At 47.5% G+C, this 26780-nt stretch overlaps 1 protein-coding gene and 2 non-coding genes across 11 annotated transcripts in view; all 3 read left to right on the plus strand.

Moving 5' to 3' along the window:
• The window catches only part of PRRC2B (proline rich coiled-coil 2B), a 90723-nt gene that overhangs the window by 58320 nt on the left and 5623 nt on the right, over positions 1 to 26780 (plus strand). For 3 of the 9 annotated variants that reach the window (XM_049895132.1, XM_049895131.1, XM_049895137.1), the window contains exons 14-29: positions 2012 to 2207; positions 8725 to 8941; positions 9692 to 11773; positions 13265 to 13470; positions 14085 to 14230; positions 14904 to 15045; positions 16736 to 16818; positions 17401 to 17592; positions 17741 to 17938; positions 18416 to 18502; positions 19738 to 19842; positions 20019 to 20211; positions 21161 to 21258; positions 22240 to 22367; positions 22949 to 23189; positions 25991 to 26170. In XM_049895132.1, coding sequence (XP_049751089.1) covers positions 2012 to 2207; positions 8725 to 8941; positions 9692 to 11773; positions 13265 to 13470; positions 14085 to 14230; positions 14904 to 15045; positions 16736 to 16818; positions 17401 to 17592; positions 17741 to 17938; positions 18416 to 18502; positions 19738 to 19842; positions 20019 to 20211; positions 21161 to 21258; positions 22240 to 22367; positions 22949 to 23189; positions 25991 to 26170 — 4494 coding nt within the window. Of the gene's footprint in view, positions 1 to 2011; positions 2208 to 8724; positions 8942 to 9691; positions 11774 to 13264; positions 13471 to 14084; positions 14231 to 14903; positions 15046 to 16735; positions 16819 to 17400; positions 17593 to 17740; positions 17939 to 18415; positions 18503 to 19737; positions 19843 to 20018; positions 20212 to 21160; positions 21259 to 21571; positions 22194 to 22239; positions 22368 to 22948; positions 23190 to 25990; positions 26171 to 26780 lie in introns of those variants that run through there. The other 6 variants (XM_049895135.1, XM_049895138.1, XM_049895133.1 and 3 more) reach the window with 5 other exon arrangements.
• Positions 20753 to 20838, plus strand: LOC126083490 (small nucleolar RNA SNORD62). The gene has a single exon (XR_007518833.1). It is a non-coding gene; the product is annotated as a small nucleolar RNA SNORD62 (small nucleolar RNA).
• Positions 25030 to 25115, plus strand: LOC126083491 (small nucleolar RNA SNORD62). Its single transcript, XR_007518834.1, has one exon. It is a non-coding gene; the product is annotated as a small nucleolar RNA SNORD62 (small nucleolar RNA).

Genomic DNA, 26780 nt, shown 5'->3' on the forward strand with positions numbered 1-26780 from the left:
AGATCATGTGGGAATGGCGGGTAAAACCAGTGTCTTGTAGTGCTGGTAATCTGGCCCAGTTGGGAGGAACAGATGGGTACTGTTTAACAAGCCCTTTTGGTTGGAAACTGAGATGATACTTGGATAGCACTTAGCGCACTAAGTGCATGCCTGACAGCTACCTGTGCAAGAACTTACTATTAATAATAACTTACAGTGTTTCAAACGTGTACCCTGGGAAACAATAAAGGTCTTAAGCCTTTTAGCAGCAGCTCTTTAGTTTCCTTTAGAACCTTTACCCCAGATCCTCTTTGGACTCTAGGAAGCATTCCAGGGGCTCACACCAGGTCCTGTGTTTGATACAGGAAGAATTACATTAATTGTGCTTTTACAGCTGCAGTGTAAGTGAGTGCTGTGCAACTGCTTGTGAACCTGGCGTAGAATTACTGATTCAGTGGATCTCTGGAGTAACTCGAGCTAAACGCAGCAGTAACAGTTGCTATAGCTAGCGTTTCTGACCTGGGGAAGAGCAGTGATGGGTAAATCCTTCCTTAAGAATACAAAGAAATCTGTCAGCATTAGGGCAGCCTGAACAAGTCTGGTGAACAGACTATCTGGCCAGATTCCCTGGAGATCCTAGGGCCTGTGCAGGAGGAGGAGCTGTGGGGTAGAGACCAGCAGCCTCCTCTGGTGGACTGGGAGGGTTAGTAACTGAAGTCTGTTGATTGATGAGCTGCATTATTGAGTGCTCCTAGAAGGTGCCGTGAGTGCCAACAGGAACTGTCTGCATGGGGAATCCGGCCTACCGTTGCCTTGGCCTGCCGGGCTGGTTGGGCAGCCTTTTTCTCTTTACACACTGACAGGGTGGGTGCTGAAGGCACATTGGGTAGGCTGTCCTCGTAGTGTGACTCAGCACGGAGACCTGCTAGAACGCTGAGGTAGGGTTCACCTCAGGAGGTCGTGCCTGGGAGGCGCTGGTGGAGTAGAGCAGGGTCTAAGATGAACTCTCTGAATCAAGGGCTTTGATTTTGAATGTTCTTTTGATTAATTCTTTATGATCGTTCATGTAAAAATTTTTTTGTACCTTCTATGTACCAAGTGTGGTGCAAGGGGCCAAGGATGCCACAGGGAACTAGGTATGCAGAGTCTCTTAGAATTTAGCGAGGGGAACTGGCAACAAAAATAATAAGCTATTGTTAGTGCTACAAAGGAGAAAAATCAGTGCTATGAGACCAGGGTGTTGTGACAGGCTTCCTAGAGGACATGTTTTATTCATTTGTTTTTAGCAGAAACCTAAAGAAAGACTAAGGGTGAGCCAAGTTTGGAGATGGGAGGAAGGGGAACCTGTCAGACAGAAAGGCTGGTGTTACCACGTCCTAAAGTGGATGGGCAGGCAAGCATGTAGTCCCGTTGGAGCAGAAAGTGGAGGGCAGTCATGTGCGTTGCGGGTAGAGAGGTAGAGGGACCAAGATCCCGCAGGACCCTGTAGGTTACATGGAGGCTTTGGTGTAGAGAGCAGTGGAGAACTATTAAAGGTTCTTAAGCAGGGGCCAACATAATCTGTGTGTGTGTGTGTGTGTGTTTGTCAAAAACATCACTCTAGTTGCATGTGGAGAATGAATTGAAGAGGATTTTCTAGTTGTCTAGGCAGAGGATGATAACTGTCTTCAGGTAGTGGTTGTAGAAACGGAGAGAAGTGGCCAGCATCCAGAGATTTATTGGGAGATGTGCTGGTCAATTGGCCAATTCCAGGAGACTGATATAAATGAAAATCTGGCCTGTCTTGTGGAGCAGAGGAGTATGTCGATACTGTTCTGATAATGGCCTGTTTTGGGAGAGAGACCCCAGCCTAAAAGCCATAGTACACTGAGGTCTCCCTTTTGAGTAGCTGCCCACCCCTTCCCTCTTCGACCATCTGTTCCAGGTGGGCATTCTGTGCCACCTGCTGGAAAGCTGGAAGAGTGTGCAGGTGGGTGGCATCCCTGTACCCAGCAGCAAGTGTCTAACCAGGCTTTTCTTCCTCCCTGGCCAGGAGCAGCTGTACAAGATGCAGCACTGGCAACCCGTGTACCCTCCGCCTTCCCACCCGCAGCGTACCTTTTACCCACACCACCCACAGATGCTGGGCTTCGACCCCAGGTGGATGATGATGCCTTCCTACATGGACCCACGAATCACACCTACTCGGACTCCAGTCGATTTCTATCCCTCAGCCCTACATCCTTCAGGTAATTCACTGTGGTCTAGTGGTTCATACCTGCAGAGCTAAGGATAGTGTGATGGTTAAGAGTGTCATCTCGAGAGTTAGATGGACCAGACTGGATTCCAATTCTGGCTGTTTTGGCAAGGCATCTGACCAGCCTGAGTTTTAGTTTCCTTGTTTGCCAAATGAGGATACAATAACAGGACCTGTTGCAAAGGTCATGCATTATACATTACTTTCATTAATTTTTAGATCTCTGCTATGTTATTTTGTCCCCTTTCCATCCTTAATGTTATTTGTATCATCTTTTTTCCCTCTAGATTAGTGTTTGGCAACATTTGTCCAATGTCTTAAAACCCTTTCTTATTCAGGGTTTTGTAATTGTTTTGTTTTTTGTTTGCTTATTTCAGTCTCTACTCTTTTCTTACTTCTATTTCCTTTGAATTTATCCTGTTCTTTTTCTGACTACAGTAATTATGTTAGATGCTTAACTCATTAATAACCAGGCTTTTCCTGGTGTAAACATTTAAGGCTATATATTCTAAGTATCGCCTGAACTGCATCTTACATTTTTATTATTGTTCTAAATGTTAGTCTAATTTTGATTATTTGTTATGGCTGATAACTTTTAAATTTCCAAATAGGGTTTTAAGGTTATTTTTATGGTAATAATTTCTAACGTACTAGTTGCTTTGTGGTCAGATAATATGGTCTGTATGGTCTAGACAAGGGTTCAGGAAACTTCTATAAATGGCCAGAGCAACTGCTCAAGTCTGCTGTTATAGAACAAAAGCAGCCGTAAACAGTAAGTATATAGACGAATGAGTGTGTCTATGACCCAGTGAAACGTCATTTACAAAAAGAGGCTGTAGACTGGATTTAGCTTGAAGGCTATATGCCAACCCCTGATCTAGAGTGTGTGAAATTTGGGAGATTTTCTTTGTGAGCTTGTTACACGGTAATTTTTTCTTTTTAAGACATTCGATTTTGCTTGAAAGAACTATGTATGCTCCAACTGGATGTAGTCCACTAAACTGAGCTTGTTAATTGTGTTGTGCAAATATCTGGATCATTACAATTTTTTATCCCCTTGGTCAGTTACTAACCGGTGCACTAAAATCTTCCGCTATGATTATAGGTTTGTCAAGTCTTAGTTGTCAGCCTTTCGGTTTTTACTATATCTACCTACATGCACTTACGTCTTGGTTCAGAACTGTTCCTTCTAGCATTAGGTAGCACCTTTGTTATATTTAATAGTGCTTTCCACCTTTAATGTCTACTTTGTCTGGTATTAATGTAATTATTATAGATTTTTATGGTTAGTATTTATCTGGTATCTTTTTTTCCAACCTTCTACTGTCAGCCTTTCTGAGCACTTATTTTCTGGGAGTGCATTTCGTAGCTACAAGGTGTATATGGTTTTATCCTTTCTCAAAATCTGTGACTTTTAATTGCTAGAGTTGGTCCTTTAGCATTATTGGGATTATTATATTTGTATTTTCCTACCATCTTATTTTATACTTTTCTGTTTACCCTCTTTCTATGCTTTCCCTTTTTGCGTTTTCTTGAATTTCCCTATTCCTTTTTGTTTTTCTTCTACATTCTGTTCTATTTTAGTGGTTACTTTAAAATTCTGACATGCACCTTTGACTTAGCAAAAAGTTAGTATCTTTTTCTCCTGAACACTGATAACCTCCTTTGGTCTTGTGTGTTATTTTTGCCTAGAATTTTAGTTCTTTGTTTTTGTGCCCTCCAAATTCATCGTTATTATTTTTGTCTTAGGCTGTGCTTGTTCAGGTTTGCCTGTATGTTTACCAGGTTGTTTGCTTCTCTTTCCTTCTTGCATCTTCCCTCCTTCCTTCCGTCTGGATTTAATTTGTTTCTTTATAAAATTAATTCTCTAGCAGTTCTTCAGGACAGGTTTTTGTCAGTAGATTATCTTTGAAAAAGGCTTTATTTTACCCTTACTCTTGAATAGTTTGAATAGTGTTGTAGCTGTGTAGATAGATTCTAGGTTGGCAATTAATTTCCTTCAGCACAGTAGTCCTCCCTTATCTGCACGGGATATGTTCCAAGACACCCCCTCACCCTCCTGACCCCAGCCTCCCCCCCCGCACGCAGATGACTGAAACTGCGAATCCTATATGTTTTGTCCTATACATGCATACCTATGATAAAGTTTAATTTGTAAATTAGGCACAGTAAGAGATTAACAACAGTAATAATAAAATAGAACAATTATAACAATATACTTTAATGAAAGTTACGTGATGTAGTTCCCAGGCAGGATGGAGCAAGACTGCGAGATTTCCATGCTACTCACTTAACATTTTTGTACCACAGTTGACTGCGGGTAACTGAAACAGTGGAAGGTAAAAACACGAATGAAGGGAGATTACTGTACTGTGAAAATAGTATTCCATTTTCTTCTGGCTTCTGTTACTGCTGCGATTGGATTTCTTCCTGGGTAATCTACTCAGTTTTTTCTTTAGCAGCTTTTAAGATCTTCTCTTTGTCTTTGGTATTCTGAGTTCTGTCTTGTTGTGTTATGTCTAGGTATATATATCTATCTGCATTTTATACTGTGCTGGAATCTAAGCATTTATGTCTTCATTAGCTTGGGAAAATCCTCTATCACTTCAGATATTGCCTCTTCTCATTCTCTTTATTTCTAGGCCTTCAACCAGATTTATTTTGTTACCTTCTCATTCTATCTTCCATGTCTCCGGAAAAGATTATCTTTGTGTTTCCTTCTGGTAAATTGCGTCACAACTATTTTTCAGTTCATTTCTTTCTAAAGCTGTGTCTAATCTGCTTTTTTACTGTCCAATGAGCTTTTCATTTCAGTGGCAATATATTTTTATTACTAGAATTTTTTTCAAAAAATTTTTTTCATGTCTTGTTAATTCCTTATTTTTTTTCATGTTTTTGTTAATTCCTTATTTTTTGCTTTTAGTCATTTGAAACAAATTTTTAGTCTTTAACAGGTTGTTTTGTTAACTGAAGTTCTTGGGGAAGAATTTAATCCTGTTGATTGTCTCTGTGGACTCACAGTGGATTACTTCGGCAAGTGTTCTGGTTAATTTGGATTGTGACCTTTATCTGTGGGGATTCAGTAGGCCTAGGTAGAGGGTATATCCCTCCAGAGTGGGTTTATGTTAGCTTTTGCTAGTGCCCTAGGGGTATCACCAACCCAGAGCCACTTTTTATACTAACTTGGGAGATTTCTGGACCATCCTAGGGATAAAAGTCTTAACCCCTTCCCAAGTCTACACGAAAGCAGACATACGTAGTTTGAATTTCCTGGGGGGATTATTTTTCCCTACCCTGGCTTAGGCCAAGACAGACTGGTTGACTTGTTGTTTCCCTATACTAAAGAGCATGTATTTTTCTAATCTGCCTTTTAGTTAAGGGTGTCGCTCTTTGAGGTTCTTTGTTTTTATCCATTCTGCCACTCTCTGCCTCTTTATTGGTGCATTTAGTCCATTTACATTCAACGTAATGATTGATAGGTATGAGTTTAATGCTGTCATTTTGATGTCTTTTTTGTGTATGTTGTTGACAGTTTCTTTGTTCCATTTAATTTTCTGTACTGAGTTGTTTTTCTTTATGTATTTTCTTTTCCTCTTTTTCATTGTTGTTGATTTTGTATCTGCTGAGTCTTTACATTTTTCTTTTTTTTTTTTTTTTTTTGATGTGTAGGATTGTTGGTTTCCTTTGTGGTTACCTTAATATTTATCCCTATCTTTCTAAGTTTATAGAAAGATAGGGATAAATATTATCCCTATCTTTCTTTGTTTGTTTACATCACCTTGACTTCTCTCCATGTGAAAGATCTATGACTACATTATTTAGTCCTTCTTTTTTATTTTAATGCTGTCATCTTTTACATATTGATGTCTCTGTTTCCCTATTTTCAGTGTTTTAGCTTTGATTTATTTTTGTGGCTTCCCTATCTGGGTTGATATCTGGTTGGTCTGTTCTGTGTTCTAGTCTTGGGTTGTCATCTGATGTTACTGATTTTCTAACCGGAGGACTCCCTCTAGTATTGCTTGTAATTTTCATTTGTTTTTTACAATTTCCCTAAACTTCTCTTTATCTGGAAATGCCCTAATTTCGCCATCATATTTGAGAGACAGTTTTGCTGGGTATATAATTCTTGACTGGCAATTTGTTTTTCCTTCAAGGCTTTATATATGTCATCCCATTGCCTTCTTGCCTGCATGGTTTCTGCTGAGTAGTCTGAGCTTAGTCTTACTGACTTTCCTTTGTAGATGACTTTTCCTTTCTCCCTAGCTGCTCTTAAAATTCTCTCTTTATATTTGGTTTTGGCAAGTTTCATTATAATATGTCTTAGTGACTTTCTTTTGGGATCCACCTTGCGTGGGGTTCGATGAGCTTCTTGGATAGATATCTTCTCATCTTGCACGATATCAGGGAAGTTTTCTGCTAAAAAATCTTCAACAATTTCCTCTGTATTTTCTGTTATCCCCGCTGTTCTGGTACTCAAGAGTGCCACATAATTCTTAGGGTTTCTTCATTTTTTTTAATTCTTTTATCTGATTTTTCCTCAAATAAGTTGTTGGCAAGTGCTTTATCTTCAGTTTCACTAATCTGACTTACATTGCCTTAATTCTGCTCCTGTGACTGTGTATCAAGTTGTCAAATTCTGAAATTTTATTGTTAATCTTCTGGATTTCTTTTGCTGCCTCTCTATGAATTCTTGCAGCCTGTTAAATTTGTCATTGTGCTCTTGTATAACCTTCTTAAGTTCCTCTATTGCTTTGTGAGTTCCTTGGCTTGTTTTGTGTTTTGACTGATCTCCTTCCTAATCTCTTGAAGAGTTCTGTATATTAATCTTTTGAATTCTACCTCTGGTGATTCCAGGAAATTTTCTTCCTCTGGAAGGTTTCTTGATTCTTTGTTTTGGTAGTTTGCTAAAGCCATCATGGCCCATCTCTTTATGTGATTTGATATTGACTGTTGTCTCTGAGCCATCAATAAATACTAATTTATTTAATGCTTGCTTCCTGTTTCCTAGCTTCTTGTTTTGCTTTGATATGCCAAATAGGCTGGTTGTGTGATCTAGTTTGATTATCGGTGTCTTTGAAGCTCTCAGGACCTGTCTCCAGGTGGCTAGAAATGTTGCTAGGTATCTGAGCCCATGAGGTTCTTTGTTTTTAGCTGCGTCTCATTTGTGTATCTGCCTTGTGCAGGAAGGTCTCGTTCCCTGTCTGTAAAGATGTGAAAGCCCAACCCCCCAGATTACAAAGACTGAGAGGTTCCCTCACCTTCCTCACTGGGGCAGCCTCAACACCAACTCTAATGCCTAGAGCTATGGTTTTCAGCTCCTTGGGGATTTCCCATTTTCTTGTGAATGCATCTCTGCAGATAAAATGCTTGATATATTTTGTTCAGCGTTTTTGTGGCAGGTGGGTTCTTCAGGTTATGGTCTGCTGTATAGCCAGAAACAGGTTCAGGTACAGTGTGGGGCAGAGTTTAGCCTATCATGGTGAACACTTGCTAGATGGTATATAATTTTAGGGTTCCAGAGAGGGGTCCCTATTTCCACTTGAATCTGACTTTTATTGGGGTTGTGTATCAATAGCCTTTGATCATAGTATTCCATGGCTAAACCTAAGCTTGACACCAGTGACCTAATACAGAACCGCTTGACTGACCAAATTATCTTAAACTTTTTGTCTGTTTATAAGCTGTGTAGAGCAAGTGTTTGAAAAATCAGATCTTTTTTCCCATATACATTTGGACCCAAAGAGATCTTTAATGCTATCTGTGCTAACCTGACCCCTTCATTTAATCCCTTTTTTCATAGACATGGACAAAGAGACCAGAGAGGACAAATGATTTGTCCAGGTTTCCTCGCTAGTTATATCTGGTAGACTGAGCTGTCATCTTTGGCCTAATCCACAGTTAACAGTTTATTGTCATTTTTGTATCCTCCTCCCCCACCTCACCTCTTTGCCATACGAAAGTGTGAAACGTTGCTGTTAGTCTTAGGGGTTAGAAATAAAAGGAAGCAGAACCAAAATCCTGGCCTAAATCTGCTTGCAGGGATTTTGAGCCAGCAAATACTAACTTGTTCCTTGTAAGCTCTCTGATGCATAGTTTATCTTCATTGTATCTGTGCTAAAAAACTCTCAGGTATCTCTGCTTGCATAGAAATTGTTAGTGCTGATTGACTAGCCTCCTCTAACCTTTTGGCTGATACCAGTGAACTCCCTCTAGTTTGAGGTTTCCAATTTCCTTTTGTCAGCTTTAGGTGCTCTTCAACACAGGGGTTCTTAGTCTGGAGCTAAGATTGGACTTCACAGGTCTTTTACTTGAAATTGCATGCATGTGTGCCTTCAAAGTGTCTCTGGTTAGGAAAGATTAAGAACTCAATGGTGCCTAAGCAGGTGGGAAGCTGTGTTCACATGGCCAGTCAGGACAGCTGTTGTCTCCTTTGAGCCTTTGGTTCACCCTCAGACTGGGGCAGGGCTGTGTAAATGAGATGATATGGATAAGTTCTTTGCTTTCTTCAGGACTGATGAAACCCATGATGCCCCAAGATTCCCTCAATGGGACTGGCTGTCGCTCTGAGGAACAGAACTGTGTGCCCCCACTCCAAGAAAGAAAAGTGACTGCCATTGAGCCAGCCCCTCTGTGGAGTCCAGAGGGTTACATGGCATTGCAGAACAAGGGATACTCACTCCCCCATCCGAAATCAAACGACACTTTGGCCATGGACGTGCATGTCAGGTGAGAAGAAACTACTTGGTGCTTCTGACCTGCAACTGAAGGAAGAGTTTCGAAGTCCGAAATGGAGGGGGGCTCTGGGAAGAGGCACTATCCCAGGAGACACTGCCCAGGGGGAAAGGGGGCACCTCTGAATGGATTGCAGTGCCCTTTAGGGAAGGAGAGTTTGATAGGATTGCTTGAATGCTTTTGTGTGAGAGGCTCCTATCTGATGGCAGGACTGAAGGCCAAGGAGAAACCCTGGGGCCAAGGAGAAACCCTGGGGCCAAGGGCAAATCTGGTGGAGTGGAACCTTGGGCAAGGGGCAAGTTGGGGCAGGGGCGGACCTCACAGGGCAGGTGGGGTTGAGAGCGCAGGTCATGGATCGTTCCTGTGGAAATAAAGAAAGCTGGCTCTGCCGGCCCGGCGGTTTTGCCATCCCAGTGCCCCAGACTCTTCACGGACTCTCAGGCTCCAGCTTATTCCTTGAACCAGAGGATCTCCCCAGCTCCTCTCTGTCTCCAGGGTGGCACGCTGAGTCTACCCGGCAGCCACTGCATTCTTCACTCTTACGGACTCCAGGGGGCACCGACCAGTCCATGGCCCAGCAGCTCCGAGACATGTTTAAAGATAGAGCAAATGTTGGTGCTTATGTTTTTTCTTTTTCTCTTTTTTAAGTTTTTTTTTTTTTTTTTAAACTAAGCTCTGTGTTCAGCATGGAAACCAGGAACCAGGCTCCAATCACATTGACTGATTTTTCTGGTTCCTTTTCAGGAATGAAAGCTCTTACTCTGCCTCACCTGGAAGGTCAGGGGGCGTAAGTGCCCAGCGCGATCTCTTTGAGGAGAGAGGGGAGGAATACTTGAGTGCTTTTGACAAGAAGGCCCAAGCAGACTTTGACAGCTGTATCTCTTCTCAAAGAATAGGCCAGGAGCTTTTGTTTCCACCCCAAGAAAATGTTCAGGAGGCGAGTGCTCCTGGGAGTCACCCCCCAAACCTCAGGTGTTCCCCGTTGGAGCCTGACTTTGTTTCAGCTGAGAAAAAGCCAGAGTATAACAAATGGGACGTTAACCACCAACCAAAGGCCACTGACACAGTCAGCGGTGTTGAGAAGGAGACATCCCGGGATGGGCCATCTTTGAGTACCTCCTCCTGGGAGAAGGACGGGAACACCAACAAACAGCCACCCTCAGAGCCTGAATGGACTCCCGAAACCCAGAGCTCTGGGAACCAGCATCAGGAGCAGACAGGCCGGACCCGGAGGTCTGGGCCTATAAAGAAACCTGTCCTAAAGGCCCTCAAGGTAGAAGACAAGGAAAAGGAACTAGAGAAGATGAAGCAGGAATTAGGGGAGGAGAACACCCGGCTAGCCAAGGAGAAGGACCCAGTTCGACAGACAGAAAAGGACGAGGATGAAGAGAATGACCCCACCCTAGCTAACTCCTCCACCTCTGTCTTAGAGGACAAAGATTCACCCGCTGCTAGTTTTGGCCATGAGGCCAACAAGTTTGAAGAGAATGAGAAGCCCGACAGGGCCTGGGAGACCAGACCATCGCGGGAGTCCAGCGATGTACCCCCAACAAAGAGAAGTAACTGGATCTTTATTGATGAGGAGCAGGCCTTCGGAGGCAGAGGGCAGAACCGGAGCCGAGGCCGTGGTTTCAGAGAATTCACCTTCCGTGGTCGCCCTGCTAGCGGAAATGGAGGCAGTGTCTGTGGTGGGGGGATCCCAGGGGCTCGGGGCCTCTATAACAACAGCCAAAGAAGCAGCCGAGGCCGGGGACTACGCGAGTTCAATCAGCCTGAAGACTTTCCCAGAGCCAAGCCCCGGCGAAGAATTGCCAGCGAGACTCACAGTGAGGGTTCAGAGTACGAAGAACTTCCCAAGCGGCGTCGGCAGAGAGGCTCAGAAAATGGGAATGAAGGCTCCCTCCTGGAAAGGGAGGAGAGCACCTTAAAGAAAGGCGACTTTAAAGATTCCTGGCGATCTAACAAGATGTATTCTGATGACCATAATACTCTGGATGCTAAGAATCGAGGCCCTCGGGCCTTTGGGCGAGCCCTGCCACCCAGGCTGAGCAATTGCGGGTATGGGCGGAGAACCTTCGTGTCCAAGGAGTCACCACACTGGCAGAGCAAAAGTCCAGGCAACTCCTGGCAGGAGTATAGCTCTTCTGACACATGCGGGTCCCGGCGATCCACAGATAGAGACTATATTCCAGATTCCTACAGACATTCTGACTCATTTGGTGGCAAGGGCTTTGAGGACAGCCGCTTGGAGGACAAGAGGTCCTTCTTCCCGGACGACCACGTGGCAGATTCTGAAAATACAGAGAACCGGCCCTTCCGGAGAAGGCGCCCCCCACGCCAAGACAAGCCCCCTCGCTTCCGGCGCCTCAGGCAAGAGCGTGAATCTTTGGGCCTGTGGGGGCCTGAGGAGGAACCCCACTTGCTGGCAGGTCAGTGGCCATGCAGGTCCAAACTCTGTCCTGGGGATAAGAGCAGTGCTGTGGGACACCGGTCCCCTGAACTCTCGTACCAGAACTCCTCTGATCACGCCAATGAAGAGTGGGAAACGGCCTCCGAGAGCAGTGACTTCAGTGAGAGGCGGGAGCGGCGAGAAGGCCACATGCCTGAGCCGGACTCCCAGGTGGACAGTGGCCTGTCTGGAGCCAGTTTGGGTGAGAAGAAGGAGTTGGCCAAGAGAAGCTTCTCTAGCCAGAGACCCCTGGTTGACAGACAGAGCCGAAAGCTGGAGCCTGGAGGGTTTCGGGAGAAGTCCGTTAGGCCAGGTGGTGGTGAGACCTCTCCCCGCTATGAGAGCCAGCAGAATGGGACGCCTTTGAAAGCCAAAAGGTAAAATAAAACCAAACCCAGGTCCTTTTTTTACTTCTTATTTTTTGTTCTGTGATTAAGCGAGTTTTTTTTAAGCAGCACTTCATGCATGAATATTCTGCCATGTGTCAGGTGCTCCCAGCTCTTTACCTCTTGTTGTGCCCAGAAGGCAGCCTCCCACCAAGGCCATTGTATGTGAGCGTCTCCATCACTTGCTCTCACATTGCTTGTCTGCTTCTCTTGTGGTGTGTGTTTTTTGTTTTTTGTTTTTTTGTGTGGTTGTTGTGGCTTGAAAAACAAAACCAGAGCAGTAGTCCCCACCTGAGTGATTCACTTGTAGCTGTGTTCCTAACACCTATCCCAACAGTATAGCCTCCATATGTGTCCTTGGAGTCCCTGTAGCAGGAGGAGGAGTGCCTTGCAGGGAGCCTGGTGGGCCCCAGTCAGTCCACCAGATGCCTCTGCTGCAGGGCTTCTGCCAGGCCGCAGCCTGGTGGATGGAGCATGGCAGGCCTCTGGCCCCACTGAGGTGGCTCTTCCCCAAGCAGCTCTTTTCCTTGGCGATGAGGAGCCACAGCACTGCTTCTGGGATTGCCCCCTTAGCATGGTAAGAGGCAGGCAATAGCAGAGGGGATTGGGCTCCCTGAAGACTTGATAAGCCTCTTTTTTCTGGAATTAGAGGCCCTGAAGTGGATGGCCTGTGCTTAGTGTCAGCTTGTTGCCCACAGGCTGTCCCCAGTTTTGAGGAGAGAGGAAACCACATGGACAGACTAGCTTGTACAGCCAGCATTTATTGGTCTTGCACAGCCTGTGCCTCAGACGGTGGGGATGAAGGATGTGCTGAGGCCAGCCCTGCCCTTGGGACACCAGGGAAGCTTGTTCCCACCTCCCACCTTCTCCTTAGAATCCAAAGCACAGAAACCCAGACATAATTATACTTCCAAAGAAAGAACTAGGGGAGAATGCCAAGTTTTTTCAGGCGTCGGTCTAGCCTAGCTTTCCCTGTTCCAGATATAGAGCCTTGGCCTTGCTTCTGATTTCTGCCCCCAAGGGCCTTACCAGCTGACCTTCCTACTGAGAAAGACTGGGGCTCCTTGCTGGTCAGAGCCTCGTGTATAAGAAAGCTCTGTGGCTCTGTTCTGAGCATTCTTGCGTCTTTGTCTCCCCCTTTCTGCTATCCTACTGACTTTGGCCTGCAGTAGGAAAGAGGAGAAGTACTGAGCCCTGGGCAGGAGCAGCTTTTTCCCATGAGCAGGCAGTGCTCTGCCGAAGCACAGTCAGCAAGGGTGACCCCATGTGTGTGTTTGCATGTGGGCACACCACTGTTGGTGAGCAGCCCCTACTGTACAAACCAGGAAAGACAGACATAGACCCAAGTTGCTGTACTGCCAAGAAGGCCAGACCAGGGTGCTATGTTTGTGTGCGTGCAGTGTGCGTATGTGATTTTTTTTCTTCACTCTCCTTCCCGGCCTCTGGTCTTTCTGAGCTAACAAGTTCTTCTTTCCTTTATAGATCCCCAGAAGAGGCTTTGCCTGGAGGTCTTGGTGGCTGTAGCAGTGGGAGCGGCCACTCGCCCTACACCCTGGAGCGGGCAGGTCATGCCAACTGTGACATTCCTGAAGCCTCCAGTAAGAAGGCAGAGAAGGAGGCCAAGCTGGCTGCTCAGAGGGCAGGCGAGCAGGGAGAGACCATGAAACAGTTTGATCTAAACTATGGAAGTGAGTCTGGTCACTCTCACATCTTTATGGGGAAGAAAAACCTGAGCAAAACCAAGGGCTACAGCAGTCTTCTCGGGTTGCTGAGTTTGCCCCTTCACTGAATGTGTTAGCTTCTGAGGGACTGCTCTGGCAGGCACTAGGCTAATTTCTGGGGCTACAGTGGTGAGCAAAACAAACCAGGTCTCTGCCGTCCTTGCTCATGGCCTCACTGAATCCCATAATAGCTGTACTGATTCCAGTTTTACAGAGGGGAGCCTGAGGCTCAGAAACGTTCAGTGGTTTGCCCGAGGTCACACAGGTGGCTAGTGGCAGAGCTAGGGTTTAAGTGTGTCTGTCTCCAGAGACTGTTTCCTTAGCCTTCAAACTACCCAGCCCTCTTCTCTAGTTTGAGGTGTAGCGATGTGTTATTCATAGGGGGTGTAGGAGGGTGTGGAAGTCCTGGACAGGTTTCTGAGGACCCTGGTGAATACACTGCAGCTCCTTGGCAGTATTAAGCCGATTGCTGCCTAGCCTGAGCCTTGCCTATCCTTAGACACCAGGTGCCTGTCGGGTTGGGTTATTCTTGGCTTCTGATGAATGGAAACACTGTCCCTTCTCATGAAATCTTGGTTCAGATGCCATCATTGAAAATTGCGGGTCCAGCCCCGGGGAGGAGAGTGAGGTGGGCTCTATGGTGGGTGAAGGCTTCATCGAAGTCCTGACCAAGAAGCAGCGCCGCCTGCTGGAGGAAGAGAGAAGAAAGAAGGAGCAAGCCGTGCAGGTAAGAGGGTGTGGGGCAAGGTAGGAGTAATGGCGGGTGGGCAGCCTGATGCCAGAGGAAACTGGAGCCAGAAGGATAAGAGAATTCTGATGGAGAGTGAAGCAGAAGAGAGGAAGGGGGTACTTACTGAGTGTAGACTGCTTCCTGGCATCCGGTCTTAAGCATAGCCTTGTGGGTGTAGGTGATGTTGTCCCTATTCTACAGACGAAATCGTGTCTCAGAGAGGGTAACTTGTTCAAAATGATTCAGCTGAAACATGATTGAGCTGGATTCAAACCTCCATCAGCCTCATAAGGCTGTTATCCTTTCACTGTGCTCTGACCTAAGTGGAATGAGGGTTGTGACCCTGGAAGTCATGAGGAACGGGATCCTGTAACTAAAATGATGTCACACTTGGCCCCCACCATTGGGGTGCACACCACCGTCCATTGCACTATAAGCCTGTCAGGCTTTTCCGGGGGTGCTTTGGTTGGCATTGCAGTTAAGACTGGTTGACGTCTGGAGAAGGCAAGGGAAATGGATTGAGAGAGAAACTGTTGACTCGTCAAGCATCTCTGGAGCAGTTTCAGGGGTGGTTTTGGTGTCCAGGGTACTTTTCCTGGGGAGAATTTTAAATTCTTCATGCCTAATGTCTAGGCTGGGCTACATCATCAACTTTTTCCCTCCCCTTTAGGTGCCTGTCAAAGGTCGAGGCCTTTCCTCCCGAATTCCCCCTCGCTTTGCTAAAAAGCAGAACAACTTATGCCTGGAGCAAGGGGATGTAACTGTGCCTGGCAACGGCCTGGGCACTGAGATTTGGGAGAGTAGCAGCCAAGGTGAGTATCAGGGGTTTGGGCTCGGCACATTGGCCCAAGGTCACCACAGACCCAGGGGTCTCATCTTAGGGAACAGCTTGCTTTTGGAGCCAGTAATGTCAATTGAGCCTTACCTGTGTCCTCAGTTCCTCTGCTGGGCCAGAGCGTTAGATGCCATCTGAGCACTATTTGCTGCTGTGGCCCCTGCAGGGATCTAGAGTTTGACAGAAGAACGCTACATGTGGTAAGCCCAGCGGTCTGAAGAAGGATAGCCCTATATACTGAGAGCCCCTCAGGGGGTTGGCTTGACTTGGCCCCTATTGAGTATCTTTTCTTCCTGTGAAGAGCAATGATGAGTTCAGGAGCTTTCTCATGTGAGCAGTGCGGGAAAGTTCTATAAGCTCCTTGCTAAACACTGTCTTGGAAATGCAAATGAGGCCAGAGGTCCAGGTGTACCCTATGTTTTGAAAGATGTTTCCCTGAAAAAAATTTTTTTTTCCCAGCGCCTTACTGGTGCAGTAGTTAAGAGCTTGGCTGCTAACCAAGAGGTCGGCAGCTTGAATCCACCAGCCACTTCTTGGAAACTCTATGGGGCAGTTCTACTCTGTCCTATAGGGTCTCTATGAGTCGCAATAGACTTGACAGCAATGGGTTTTGGATACTTTTTTAAAATTTTGTATCCAACGCTGCTTTTCAGATAACTTTTCATTTAAAATATAAAACCATTTTAATTGAGCAGATATTTCTTGAATGCCTACTTTGGGTGGGACCCTGCACTAAGACCTGGGGGTACAAAGATGAATAAAACAAGGGCATTTGACAGCTGGTGGGCAGGAAGGACTCAGAAAGATCATCTATTTCCAGTTTGTTTTTAGCCAAAACAGCTGAGGTTCCCAGAGCGAAATGACTTGACTCCAGAGCCACAGGACAAACACCCACTGTCTGGGCTGTGGGCCTCGATTCTGTCTGTGTTACTACAGCACACTGTAGAATAACATTTGAAGCTATTGAACTCCAATTTAAAAGAAGCAGGATAATCTTGAAAAAATATTAATATCAATAAATTTGGTAGCATGAGTGAGTGCTGGGTTGGCATCATAGTTAAATGTCCAAAAGAAGTGCTCGGTCAGGCGTTTTCCTCCAGGACCCTACACGGTCTCTGGTTCCTCAGCCCAAGATTCGTGACGGCGTCAGAGGGCCCTGGATCTTAAAACAGCGTATGAAGTGTTGTATGCCTGCGCAGTTTGGGGCTGTGGGTCCGTGGTTTTTGTCAGATTCTCAAAGGGATCTGTGAGTACAGACTTGGATCCTACAAAGACTTTGTAGAAGCAGCCAGGTTTTAGAAATAAATAGTTGGATTGGCTTAAGTGAGATAAAGCGTGAGTACAGCAGAGGTGGCGATAAAGAATTTTAGCAGCCCTGACTAAAAAATTGCCGGTGTGTTTACCAGAGCAGATAGTAAATGAAGTAATGAGAAGCACACTTTGAAATCTGTCTGAGGATGTTGGAAAGCTGAGTAAAACTATCAGATAAGCTCCTGGTTATCAAGTCTGCTCACTGTTGTGTCATTTGGCAGGGGACAGGGGCAGGCAAGGGAATTGGATTTCTGTAAGCTGTACCTGTGGTTGTTTTTGAAAAGCCTGTAAGCGCATGTGTTTTCCAGACTGTTTGTCCTTTTTTGATTCCTTGACTGTCTTCCTTCCTCTGGCAGCCCTCCCTGTGCAGGCCTCACCCAGTGACTCCTGGAGCAAAGCCGTCACTGCCTTCAACAGTACCGAGTCCGGCTCCGCTGAGGTGAGTGTGGCTGTGGCTGTGGCTGTGGCTGTGGCTGGGTGGAGATCAGCTGCTGAGTGTGTGTTTGCTGTCCACATGGCTAGCTCGCCCTGGGCTTCTGCTCATTCCAGTGACCCACCCTGAGCTCTCCCTCTGCTACAGGAGTTGAGCCTGGACCAGAGGCCATTTCCACAGGCCCTGGCTCGCCACTGGCCCTTCAGTCTTGATTTCTAATCTGTGTACAGTACCTATGTGAAAGGGAGAAAGAAAGGGGATGGCAAAGGGAAACACCAACCTCAGTAGAGAGAGGGATTGAATGCCTCTCCCCGAACTGGTGGCAGTGGTCACGAGTGAAATGAGTTTGGCAGTCTCAGGTTAGGGACCACTGAGTATCTCGTAGTAACGAAACTTGGCAGGGTTGGTCCATTTGGCGGTGTGTTCCTAAGTTGTCAGGCATCTTTGGGAGGTCAGGACTGAAATCAGGACAAGAGCCTGCCAGGGACAGGTGGCCTGGGGGAGAGGTGTCTTGGTGTCTCACATTTTGGATGATCATATTTTGGAGTTTGGGGGTCAGGGCTCTAACCCATTTTGTGCCTTGCACAGCAGGGTTTTAAGAGCAGCCAGGGAGATAGTGGCGTTGACTTGAGCGCCGAGTCTCGGGAGTCGTCCGCGACCTCCTCGCAGCGCAGCTCCCCGTATGGTACTCTGAAACCAGAGGAGGCGAACGGGCCCAGCCTGGCAGAACCCAAGGCCGACAGCCACAAGGAGCAGGCTCAGAAGCAGTCTGAGCAAAAGGTAACCTGAAAGTTCCACGCACAGTGGCCAGGGCCTGGGCGGAGGGGCTTTTGTCTTTTCTTCTTCCTCCTCGATTCATGGGGCACATAGATGCTAGAGGCTGGGGTCATTCCTGCCTGTGTGTCTCAGCCTCTGCTTTTCCATCAAGGATTCAGAACAAGGCTCAGGCCAGAGCAAGGAGCACAGACCAGGACCCATCGGCAATGAGCGTTCTCTGAAAAACAGAAAGGGCTCGGAGGGGGCCGAGCGGCTGCAAGGGGCCGTCGTCCCGCCTGTGAACGGAGTAGAGATCCACGTGGATTCTGTGCTGCCTGTGCCACCCATTGAATTTGGAGTCAATCCAAAAGTGAGGCTTTGATTTCCTTCCTCCCTTTCCCCACCCTACCTCTGCCCCTTTCCTTTTGGCACTTGGAGAAGAAGGGCTTTAGCAAGAGTTGTCTCTTAGAAACAGCAGGGACAAATTCCAGGGGAGAAAGTGTCGGCATGGAATTCTGGATGGGTGGCAGGGTGCTATCGAATTGCCTTATAGATTTTGTTATTGACACACCAGGTTCTTAGGATGAGAAGGCCAGTGATCTTCACCATCTCCATCAGACCAGCCCCTGGGTAGGGAGCAGGGAGAGATGAGTAAGGGGTGTCAGTCTCTAAACCCCGTCCTTTCTCACGCACTGTCAGGAACATCTAGCCATCTCGTTCATGTATGGCTCTCGGTGAATGCTGGTTAGTGGATTTTTTGAGTCACTGAGACTATGGATCAAATTAATGTCTGCCTTGCCCAGAGTGAGCCAGGATGACCTCGTGGGCTCTGCTTCCTTTCTTCCAGGACTCGGATTTCAGCCTGCCGCCTGGTTCTGCCTCTGGTCCTGCAGGGAATCCGGTTGTCAAACTTCAGGATGCCTTGGCCAGTAACGTAAGTGCACTTCACCTCCAGCTCTGCATATCCACCTGCCTTCTTGCAGGCTGGCCCTGGGCAGTGGGAATGCCTGGTGACAGTATGTGCTTCAGAGTCAAGCCAACCTGGGTTGAGATGGTGACTCAGTCTCTAGCTAGCTACATGGCCTGGGGCAGGTTGTTTAAACCTTCCATGCCCAGGTTTGTGAGCTTAAAGTGGAGACAGTGTAACTTGTAAGGTCTTGTTTATTTGGCATTCTTTGATTCTACCGTCTTCCTTTGTGTCAGGTACTGTACAAACTTGTATGTACAGATAGTCTCTTCTGTGGTGAGTTGTTGGGGAGGGAACATGGATAAAGCAGGAGAGCACCTACTCAGGAGTCCAAGGCTTCACCACCTGAGGGCCCTGAGAGTCTGTGGGCTGACCCTGCTGTCATCCAGCCGACCTTCTGACCCTCCACTGTAGACTCAGTACCCGGAGAGACCCATCAGTTGTGGGGCACTTGTGGCCACAGCTAGAGTTCTGTCCTAGTGATATTTCTGTTCACTGCTGTGTCCTCACTGCTTTTTATGGAGTAGGTGCTCAGTAGTTAAACAGAATGAATGACTACACTTGGGTAGTATTTGCCAAAGAGAGTTTCAAGAAATATTTGTGCTGCAGAATGTTGATAGGTGTTGAGTAGAAGAAAAAAAAAAAGTTCTACGGTCAAGTATGTTTGGAAATGCTGTGCTAAACAAGCTTCTCTGAGATTTCTCAGAAATTCCTGTAATATGCAAATGGTGACTGGGATCTGCAGGAGGAGGTATACATACAGCATGTTGCATTTCCTAGCCCATGTTGTCAGAGCTCTCTTTCACAGAGTTCCCTGGGGGTTTCATGGGTGGCCATAGGCCTTTTCCTTTTTGGACCTGGGCATCTCCAAGCCAGGTAGCAGGTCACCGCTGAACTGGGTACCTGTGTGTTGGTAGCCAGTTTTGGTTTTTGTTTTTTTTATGTCTCTGAGATGTGCATACTCTTGTCCAGCGGGCTCTGTGGGTTGTGGGCATGAATGTGGTACTGCATGGACTTCTATCACAGAAATCAAGATGAGGGCAACTGTTTGGAGGAAATAAATTGTGGTCCTGGCCGTCATCAGCTTCATCTTCGTTACCTGAAGTACATATGGCCAAACGTGAAGGCACATTTTGACAAGTCTGTCTTGTTTTCTTTGCTCCTGTTTGTGTTCCATGGTTTCCTTTTTTCCTCATCTCCAGGCTGGATTAACACAGTCTATTCCCATCCTCCGGCGGGATCATCACATCCAGAGGGCCATTGGCCTCTCCCCAATGTCCTTCCCCACTGCTGACCTCACTCTGAAGGTAACACAGCCCTGACCCAACACCAGGTAGGCAGGGGCCCACCCTTCTTTAGCTTGTGAAGAGGCAGAAAGGGGGAATGCCTACCCCTACCTCCACCATCCTCAATCTTAGATTTTGTATTGTGTACTGCCACCCTGTTAGTAATTTCCATCCCTCCCTTCCTCTTGCTTCCAAAGATGGAGTCTGCACGCAAGGCTTGGGAAAACTCTCCCAGTTTGCCGGAGCAGAGCTCTCCAGGAGGCACTGGTTCAGGCATCCAGCCTCCATCCTCCGTGGGAGCCTCCAGTGGAGTGAACTACAGCGCTTTTGGTGGAGTCTCCATGCCACCCATGCCTGTGGCCTCTGTAGCACCTTCTGCTTCCATTCCAGGTATCCCATCCCCCTGAGCCAGGCCTCAGGGAGCTTTCTTCATTCATTAGCAAGAGAACCATTGGATTAACAGCCCTGAACACCAGCCCCTCGCCTTGACTTTAAGGGAGGTGTAGAAGTTGGAATTTATTTTAGGCTGGGTGGGCTGAGTTTTCCATTTGACACAGATAACTCACACCTGCTTCCTATTACCCTGCTTCCTACTCTGGGAAGCAGAACAGTGGCTTCCTACCGCCAGGTTCTCCCGCACCCCTAGGGGGTGGCCTGAGCAGAGCCTTGGCTTGAGTCAGACCTGGATCTCTTGCAGCTGTCACCCCGCCCAGTGAGCACACTTCTCTTAGCTGTGGCTTCCTTTCTGTAAAGTAAAATGAGGGTGATGATAACATTTCATGGGGTGGCTGCACGGTGAAGCAAGGTCTTCTGTAGAAAGTGCTTTAGCCCTTGATCTGTGTAGCCATTTTTATCTTTACTGTCATCATCCTTGTCACTGTGTTGGTACTCCATGAAGGAGCCGGGGATTTTGAGGCACCTGCTGCCACCGTCTCAGTGATGTAATTCCAATAGATCCTTCTGACCCTCCACTGTGGACTCAATAGCAGGGAGATGAAGAGGAAAGTGACTGAGAGACTAAGGCAGCCTCACTTATAATAAAATCCCCCACCTGAGTGTCTGGGGCAGTTGGCAAGCGGTTAGGTGGAAAGGGTAGGCTGGAGCCTGTTTCCCTCTTCCTAGGCCCTCATACTGCCAGCCTGCTCAGTTTCCCCAACGGCCTGGTGCTACAGAAGCATGGGGCCAGGCCACAGGGAGCCAGCTAGGCTCTGCACACACTCCTTCCCCCCACCACCCCACTGATTGCTCTGGAAGAAGTGGATGTGGAGAGCATCCCCCTTAAGGGACTTTCAGAAACAGAGACTTGATACATTTCTCCATCCTCCCGGATTGTTTCCAGGCAACCACCTCCCGCCTCTGTATCTGGATGGCCACGTATTTGCAAGTCAGCCCCGGCTGGTTCCTCAAACAATACCTCAGCAGCAGAGTTACCAACAGGTGAAGACAGCAAGCCAGGTGGCCTGGTGGAGGGAAGTGGGGGGATGCAGCCCGAGCTGTAATTATTTGCTTCACGTGTTTGTTTATTGTCTGCCTTGTTTTCTGTGTCCCTTAAGATTAATGCGCAGCACCTGGCACATCATGGCAGCCAGTAAATATTCACTGAATGAATCAATGAGAGACAGGGAGGAGGAGTGGGGTTAGCTGCTGCAGACTCTGCTCTGTTTTCCTTTGTCAAAGTTCTCCTTCCTGTATCCAGATAATGATTTCTAGCTGAGGAATTAGCTAAACCGGAATTCTCTTTGGTGATCAGGTATCCTTCTGATGAAGAGAAGAAAGGCCTAGACTGCCAGGCATGGATGCATTAGAAAGAGGTAGTTTTAGAAATGAGCAGGTGTTTATTTTTATGCAAGATCAGCATACTGTCTGTGCTACAAGGGGTTGTTTTGGAAGTTACCCTCCTAAAGCTAGTGCTGGGTCTTGCACTTGAAATGGTCCAGCTGTCCCCATAGACCTGTGCTGGGACAAGCCTCTTTGTGGGGCTCTCAGGCAGAACGGCTGCTGCAAGTGCAGATGCCCCCCACTTTAAAAAAAAAAAAAAAAAAGTATTCCTAAATACTGTATTACTTAGCTTTGCAAGGTTTTGGTCTTCGTATAACTGGATCATACTGCATGTATTCTTTTGTGTGGAGATTTCTCATTCAACGTAATCTTTTGTGACATTCACCTCTATTGATATGTGTAGCTAGGGCTCGTTGTTGCTGTACAGAATCCCATGATAGGAATACACTATGGTGTGGGGTTGTTACCAGTTTTTGGCTGTAGGCTTTGCCCCAAGAGCAGGGGAAGCACAGGAGCAACATGATCAAATTTGCATTTTCGACGGCATTCCAGCTGCCATATGGAGAGGTCAGGGGAGGTGGGATGGTGGGGCACCAACACAGAGGGCATTGCAATTACCTGCCTGGTGTTCGTTCACAGGCTGCCGCTGCCCAGCAGATTCCAATTTCCCTTCACACATCTCTACAGGCTCAAGCTCAGCTTGGACTGAGAGGGGGACTTCCTGTCTCCCAGTCTCAGGAGATCTTCAGCTCCTTACAACCCTTCAGGTGAGCTCAAGGGTGGGCTTAGGGATCTGTTTTCTGGCAGCTTGGAACCAAGGGGTTCAAACCCCAGTGGTCTTTTCGACATTTCCCTTTGTTCCAATGTTGCTCCTTGCTACTCAGCCTGGAGAGGGTGTGTGTGATTATGTCACTTCACAGTTATTAACTGTGAGGTAGGAGAAGCCTTGGTTCTGACTGAGGTGAGGTGGTGGGCCTTGTTATTTCCTTCCAGGTCCTCCCCACCACCCCCCGTCCCCCCTTCCTCCCACGTCCCACCGCCTGTGGCTTGCTCTTTCAGTGTGCTTTTGGTATAGCAAAGGTTTTATTTACACTTTGTTCAGCTTGGATGTCCGTTTGTTTAATCCAGTTATTCTCAAACTGTGGTCCTTGGACCAGCAGCATCAGTACCATCAAGAAACTTGTTATATATGTGAAATCTCAGGCCCCATCCCTGACCTTCCAAATCAGAAACCCTGGGGATGGGACTGGCAGTCGGTTTCCATCTGGGGATTCCGATGGCTGCTCAAGTCTGAGACCCATCAGTGTGCACATCCACCTGACCCTGACCATCCGTCTGGCTTTTGCAGATCTCAGGTGTACATGCACCCCAGCCTGTCACCGCCCAGCACCATGATCCTCTCTGGGGGCACAGCCTTGAAGCCTCCCTACTCGGCGTTCCCAGGCATGCAGCCCTTGGAGATGGTGAAGCCCCAGTCAGGCTCTCCTTACCAGCCCATGAGTGGAAACCAAGCCCTGGTCTACGAGGGCCAGCTCAGCCAGGCTGCCAGTCTGGGGGCCTCCCAGATGTTGGACTCCCAGCTTCCACAGGTCAGGAGTTCAGGCTCTCCCACCTGAAAACACTAGACCTTTTTCCTTATAAGTTTGTTTTTCCTTTTCATCTCCTTTCTGTGTGCTAACTTATCGTGCTGTTTGTAGCCATCAGAACTGGTCCCTGAGCTGCTAGAACCAGGGTTAGGTCCTTAGCCTCTACCAAATAGCCCTTTCACCTCTTCTCCCCTGCTCCCCTAGGCCTGGCTTTCCCCTAAGAACACTGCTTCTCCTTCAGCCCCCTCACATGGAGGCCCTGTCTCCCAGCCCTTGAACTGTAGGGCCTGGAGATGGGATCAGTGTCCTCTGCATACTCATGGATACTTCTAGGCCATTCCACCTACCTTCTCCCAGCAACCCCCAGCTTTGAAGCCCACACTGTCAGACTGTGTCTCCACTAGCCCTCCATGCCACTATGAGGTCCATGTCGCTAAATCCAGTGTGTGATCCCCCAGGTCTTTGTGCCCATGTACCCTGTCCTCCCAACCCCATGACCAGGGAGTTCTCTGATGCACTCACCCACCTCCTCTCTTCCCACTGTAGTCCAGACTTGGCCATGGCCGACAGCTCTACCTCTTCATAGTAATCTCAAGTTTAAGGGGCCTCCTCAACCTCCAACTCTGACATTTCTGACTCACTCCCTCTAATGACCCATGCTCTGACCCCCTGAGACCTACAGACCATTGTCGTATCAGCCTTCACCCCTTATGGCCTCACTGTTTTCCTTTCCCCATTAATCTCATCCAGCGGAGCCCGGCTTTTCGTTCTGTCAACAACATCTTGGTTAAATCCAATCCTGCCTCTGCCATACTGACCTCCTGCACCCACCCCCATGTTTTCTGCCCGGGTATGCTGGACCTGGCTGTTGGCTTCCCTGGTGCTATGGATGAATCTGCCAGGCTCCCATAGGCCAGGCTCTGCTTACGCTGCTGGGGTGGGCTTTTTGCCTGTGCCGGGCTTTGCTCCAGCTCGTCTCCCTGTCTTTCTTGCCTGTCTGCATGCATACTTGCTACTATGTTACTCTCTTGGTGTGGGGACCTCCTTTGACTACATTTCCTGCCATCTTTCCCCTGAAGGTTTTTTTCAAGGACACGAAAAAATTCCATGTTACTAAATCCCATGCTTTATTCTTAATCCTCCTTCTCCTGCCCCATCAGCAGCATCTGACAAAGCAGTCACGCCTTCCACCTGAGTCTTGTTCTTCATGATTTTGAGCCTCTTTCTTCTGGGTTTTCTCCCTGAAATCCCTCTTCCTTAGCCTTCTCTGCTGTTTCACCTCACTTCCCCAGTCTCAAATGATTGGCGTGCACAGGGCTCAGTTCTGGGGCCTCTTCTGGGTAACCTTGTCCCTGTGGCTCTAAGTATCATCTGTGTTCCAGCTACTCCCACATTTATGGCTCCAGCCCAGATCTGTCTCCTGTACTTGAATCTCATGTTTAACTGACTACTTGGTATCTCTGCTTTGATATCTGTGGCATCATGCGCTTAGCCACGTGATTTCCCCCTGGTCCTTCTGGTTGTCCAGTCCGTGTTATCCTTGGCTCCTACTACCCCCACACTCCCATCTGGTCCGTCAACAAATCCTGCCAGCTGCACCTTGAAATGTACTCAGAATCCAACCATTTCTCGTCACCTCCTTCCCGCCTTCCTGTCCAAGCTACCACAGGTGCTCCTGCCTCTGCTCTTGGGCCCTCACAGTCTGTCCTCAGCACAGCACCTAGGGCGTTCCCTGTAAAACATAAGTCAGGTCATGCCACATGCCAAGTCAGGCTCTAAAAATAGTAGTATTGTCCTCTTCATCCCACGTCCCGTTGGAACTCCAAGGAGGAGGCGCCACAGATCTCAATGATGTAATTCCAATAGATCCTTCTGACCCTCCACTGTGGGCTCAATAGCAGGGAGATGAAGAGGAGAGTGACTGAGAGACTGAGGCGGTCCTCACCTATCAGAAAGCCCGCCCACCCTGGTCCTGAGAGTATCCCAGCCCGTCTCCCTCTCCTCTCACCTACCATGTTCTGGACTTTAGAAGTGGTTCTGCAGTCACCTCCCATCCTGTGATAGCCTGCTTCAGAAGGATTCCCGAGGCCCCGATTTGAACCCTCAATCCAGACTCTTGTTTTCTAACATGAGTGGATGCAAAACAGTAAAGGAGTTTTGCTTTTTTGTTTGTTTGTTTTTATGAGGGATACAAAGATAAACTTTCTATGTAACTTTCGTTTTTTAGGACTTGGCTTCGACGTTACTTCCTAGGAAGCTTTCCTAACTCCCCCTCCCGCTCCCTCTCTCCCTCCCAAACACACACACAGTTGACACTCTGCATTTCACACACCAGCACCATTGCCTCTTCCCATGTCTGGCTGCCCTGCCTCTTCTCCAGCACACTGTGTTCTAACAGTGACTGCAGGATCTAACAGTAAACGTTTGTTAGATGAAGGCAAGAAGGACTGAAGATCATGCAGCCCTTTGCAGACTCATAGAGGAGGCACATACTTATGCTGTTAACTCTTTAATGTGTGATACATGCTCTCTGGAACTACTTTAGCCTTGCAGTTATTTTCTCACCAGTGAGCCTTGCCACTGCTATTAAGAGTGCACAGTCTAGGATAACATCTCCTGTGCTGTCAAAGAAGTACAGAACCTTCAGTGCTGTGCAAGGGTCTCGCTTTAATTTTTAAAAAATAAGATCCAAAGCTACTTATTTAAAAATAAGAATGTGGTAGCCCTTGGATGCGTATATAAGCAATGGTTTGTGCCTTTCTCCCCAACATCCCTTCTTCCTTGTGACTGTCCCTGTCATCCAGCAGTTGACAATGCCGCTGCCTGGCTCCCAGCTGCCTCTGCCTCGTTATGGGTCTGGTCAGCAGCCACTGATCCTGCCGCAGTCCATTCAGCTGCCCCAGGGGCCAAGCCTCTCTGTCGGAGCCCCAAGAAGAGTTCTTCCACCTGGGTCCCAGCCTTCAGTCCTTAACACCAGCAGAGAGGTAAAGATAACTTCCATCTTGGTATGGTCCTGGGAAAGGGACTTTATCATACCAGTCCTTTCTAGCTCATCAGGACACTGAGATTCTAAAACTTTAGGAACCTCTGTTTGGTGGAAATCGCCAGTGGTCTAGGATGCTGAGCTCCACCAGACCACCACTTTCCTACTTGTTGTAGAGTCCTCTCCGCATCCCGGACATCAGGCACTCCTTGGTGTATGTGTAAGACGGTAGTGGAAACAAGCCTGTGTATGTGTAAGACACACAGTTGCTGCCCTAGGGTCAAATTGGCCAAGGGCTCCACGAGCTGGGGGACCTTCTGTGGAGCCCATTTCAGGTGCAGGTTCCGGAAACTGATCAGTATAACTAGGGTGAGGTCCAGAAATCTGTATTCTTCACCAAAGCCCCAGGTGATTGTGCTCTGGGTGACCTCTGGGGTAGACAGCTAAACCTTCACAGGGTGGCTGTTTTGGTCAGTCCTGAATGGTTGTGCACAATTAGCCCTCCCCTGCCCCATTTAAAAGAAAAAAACAAAAACACATGATGGTTCCCGCTTCTAAGAAGCAAAACCCGCTTTTGAGTCTGAATTGGGGAGGAGGTGCAGATTCCTTTA

This window comes from Elephas maximus, chromosome 9, assembly GCF_024166365.1.
Source record: "Elephas maximus indicus isolate mEleMax1 chromosome 9, mEleMax1 primary haplotype, whole genome shotgun sequence".
In the NCBI taxonomy this organism is placed as follows: Eukaryota; Metazoa; Chordata; class Mammalia; order Proboscidea; family Elephantidae; genus Elephas; species Elephas maximus.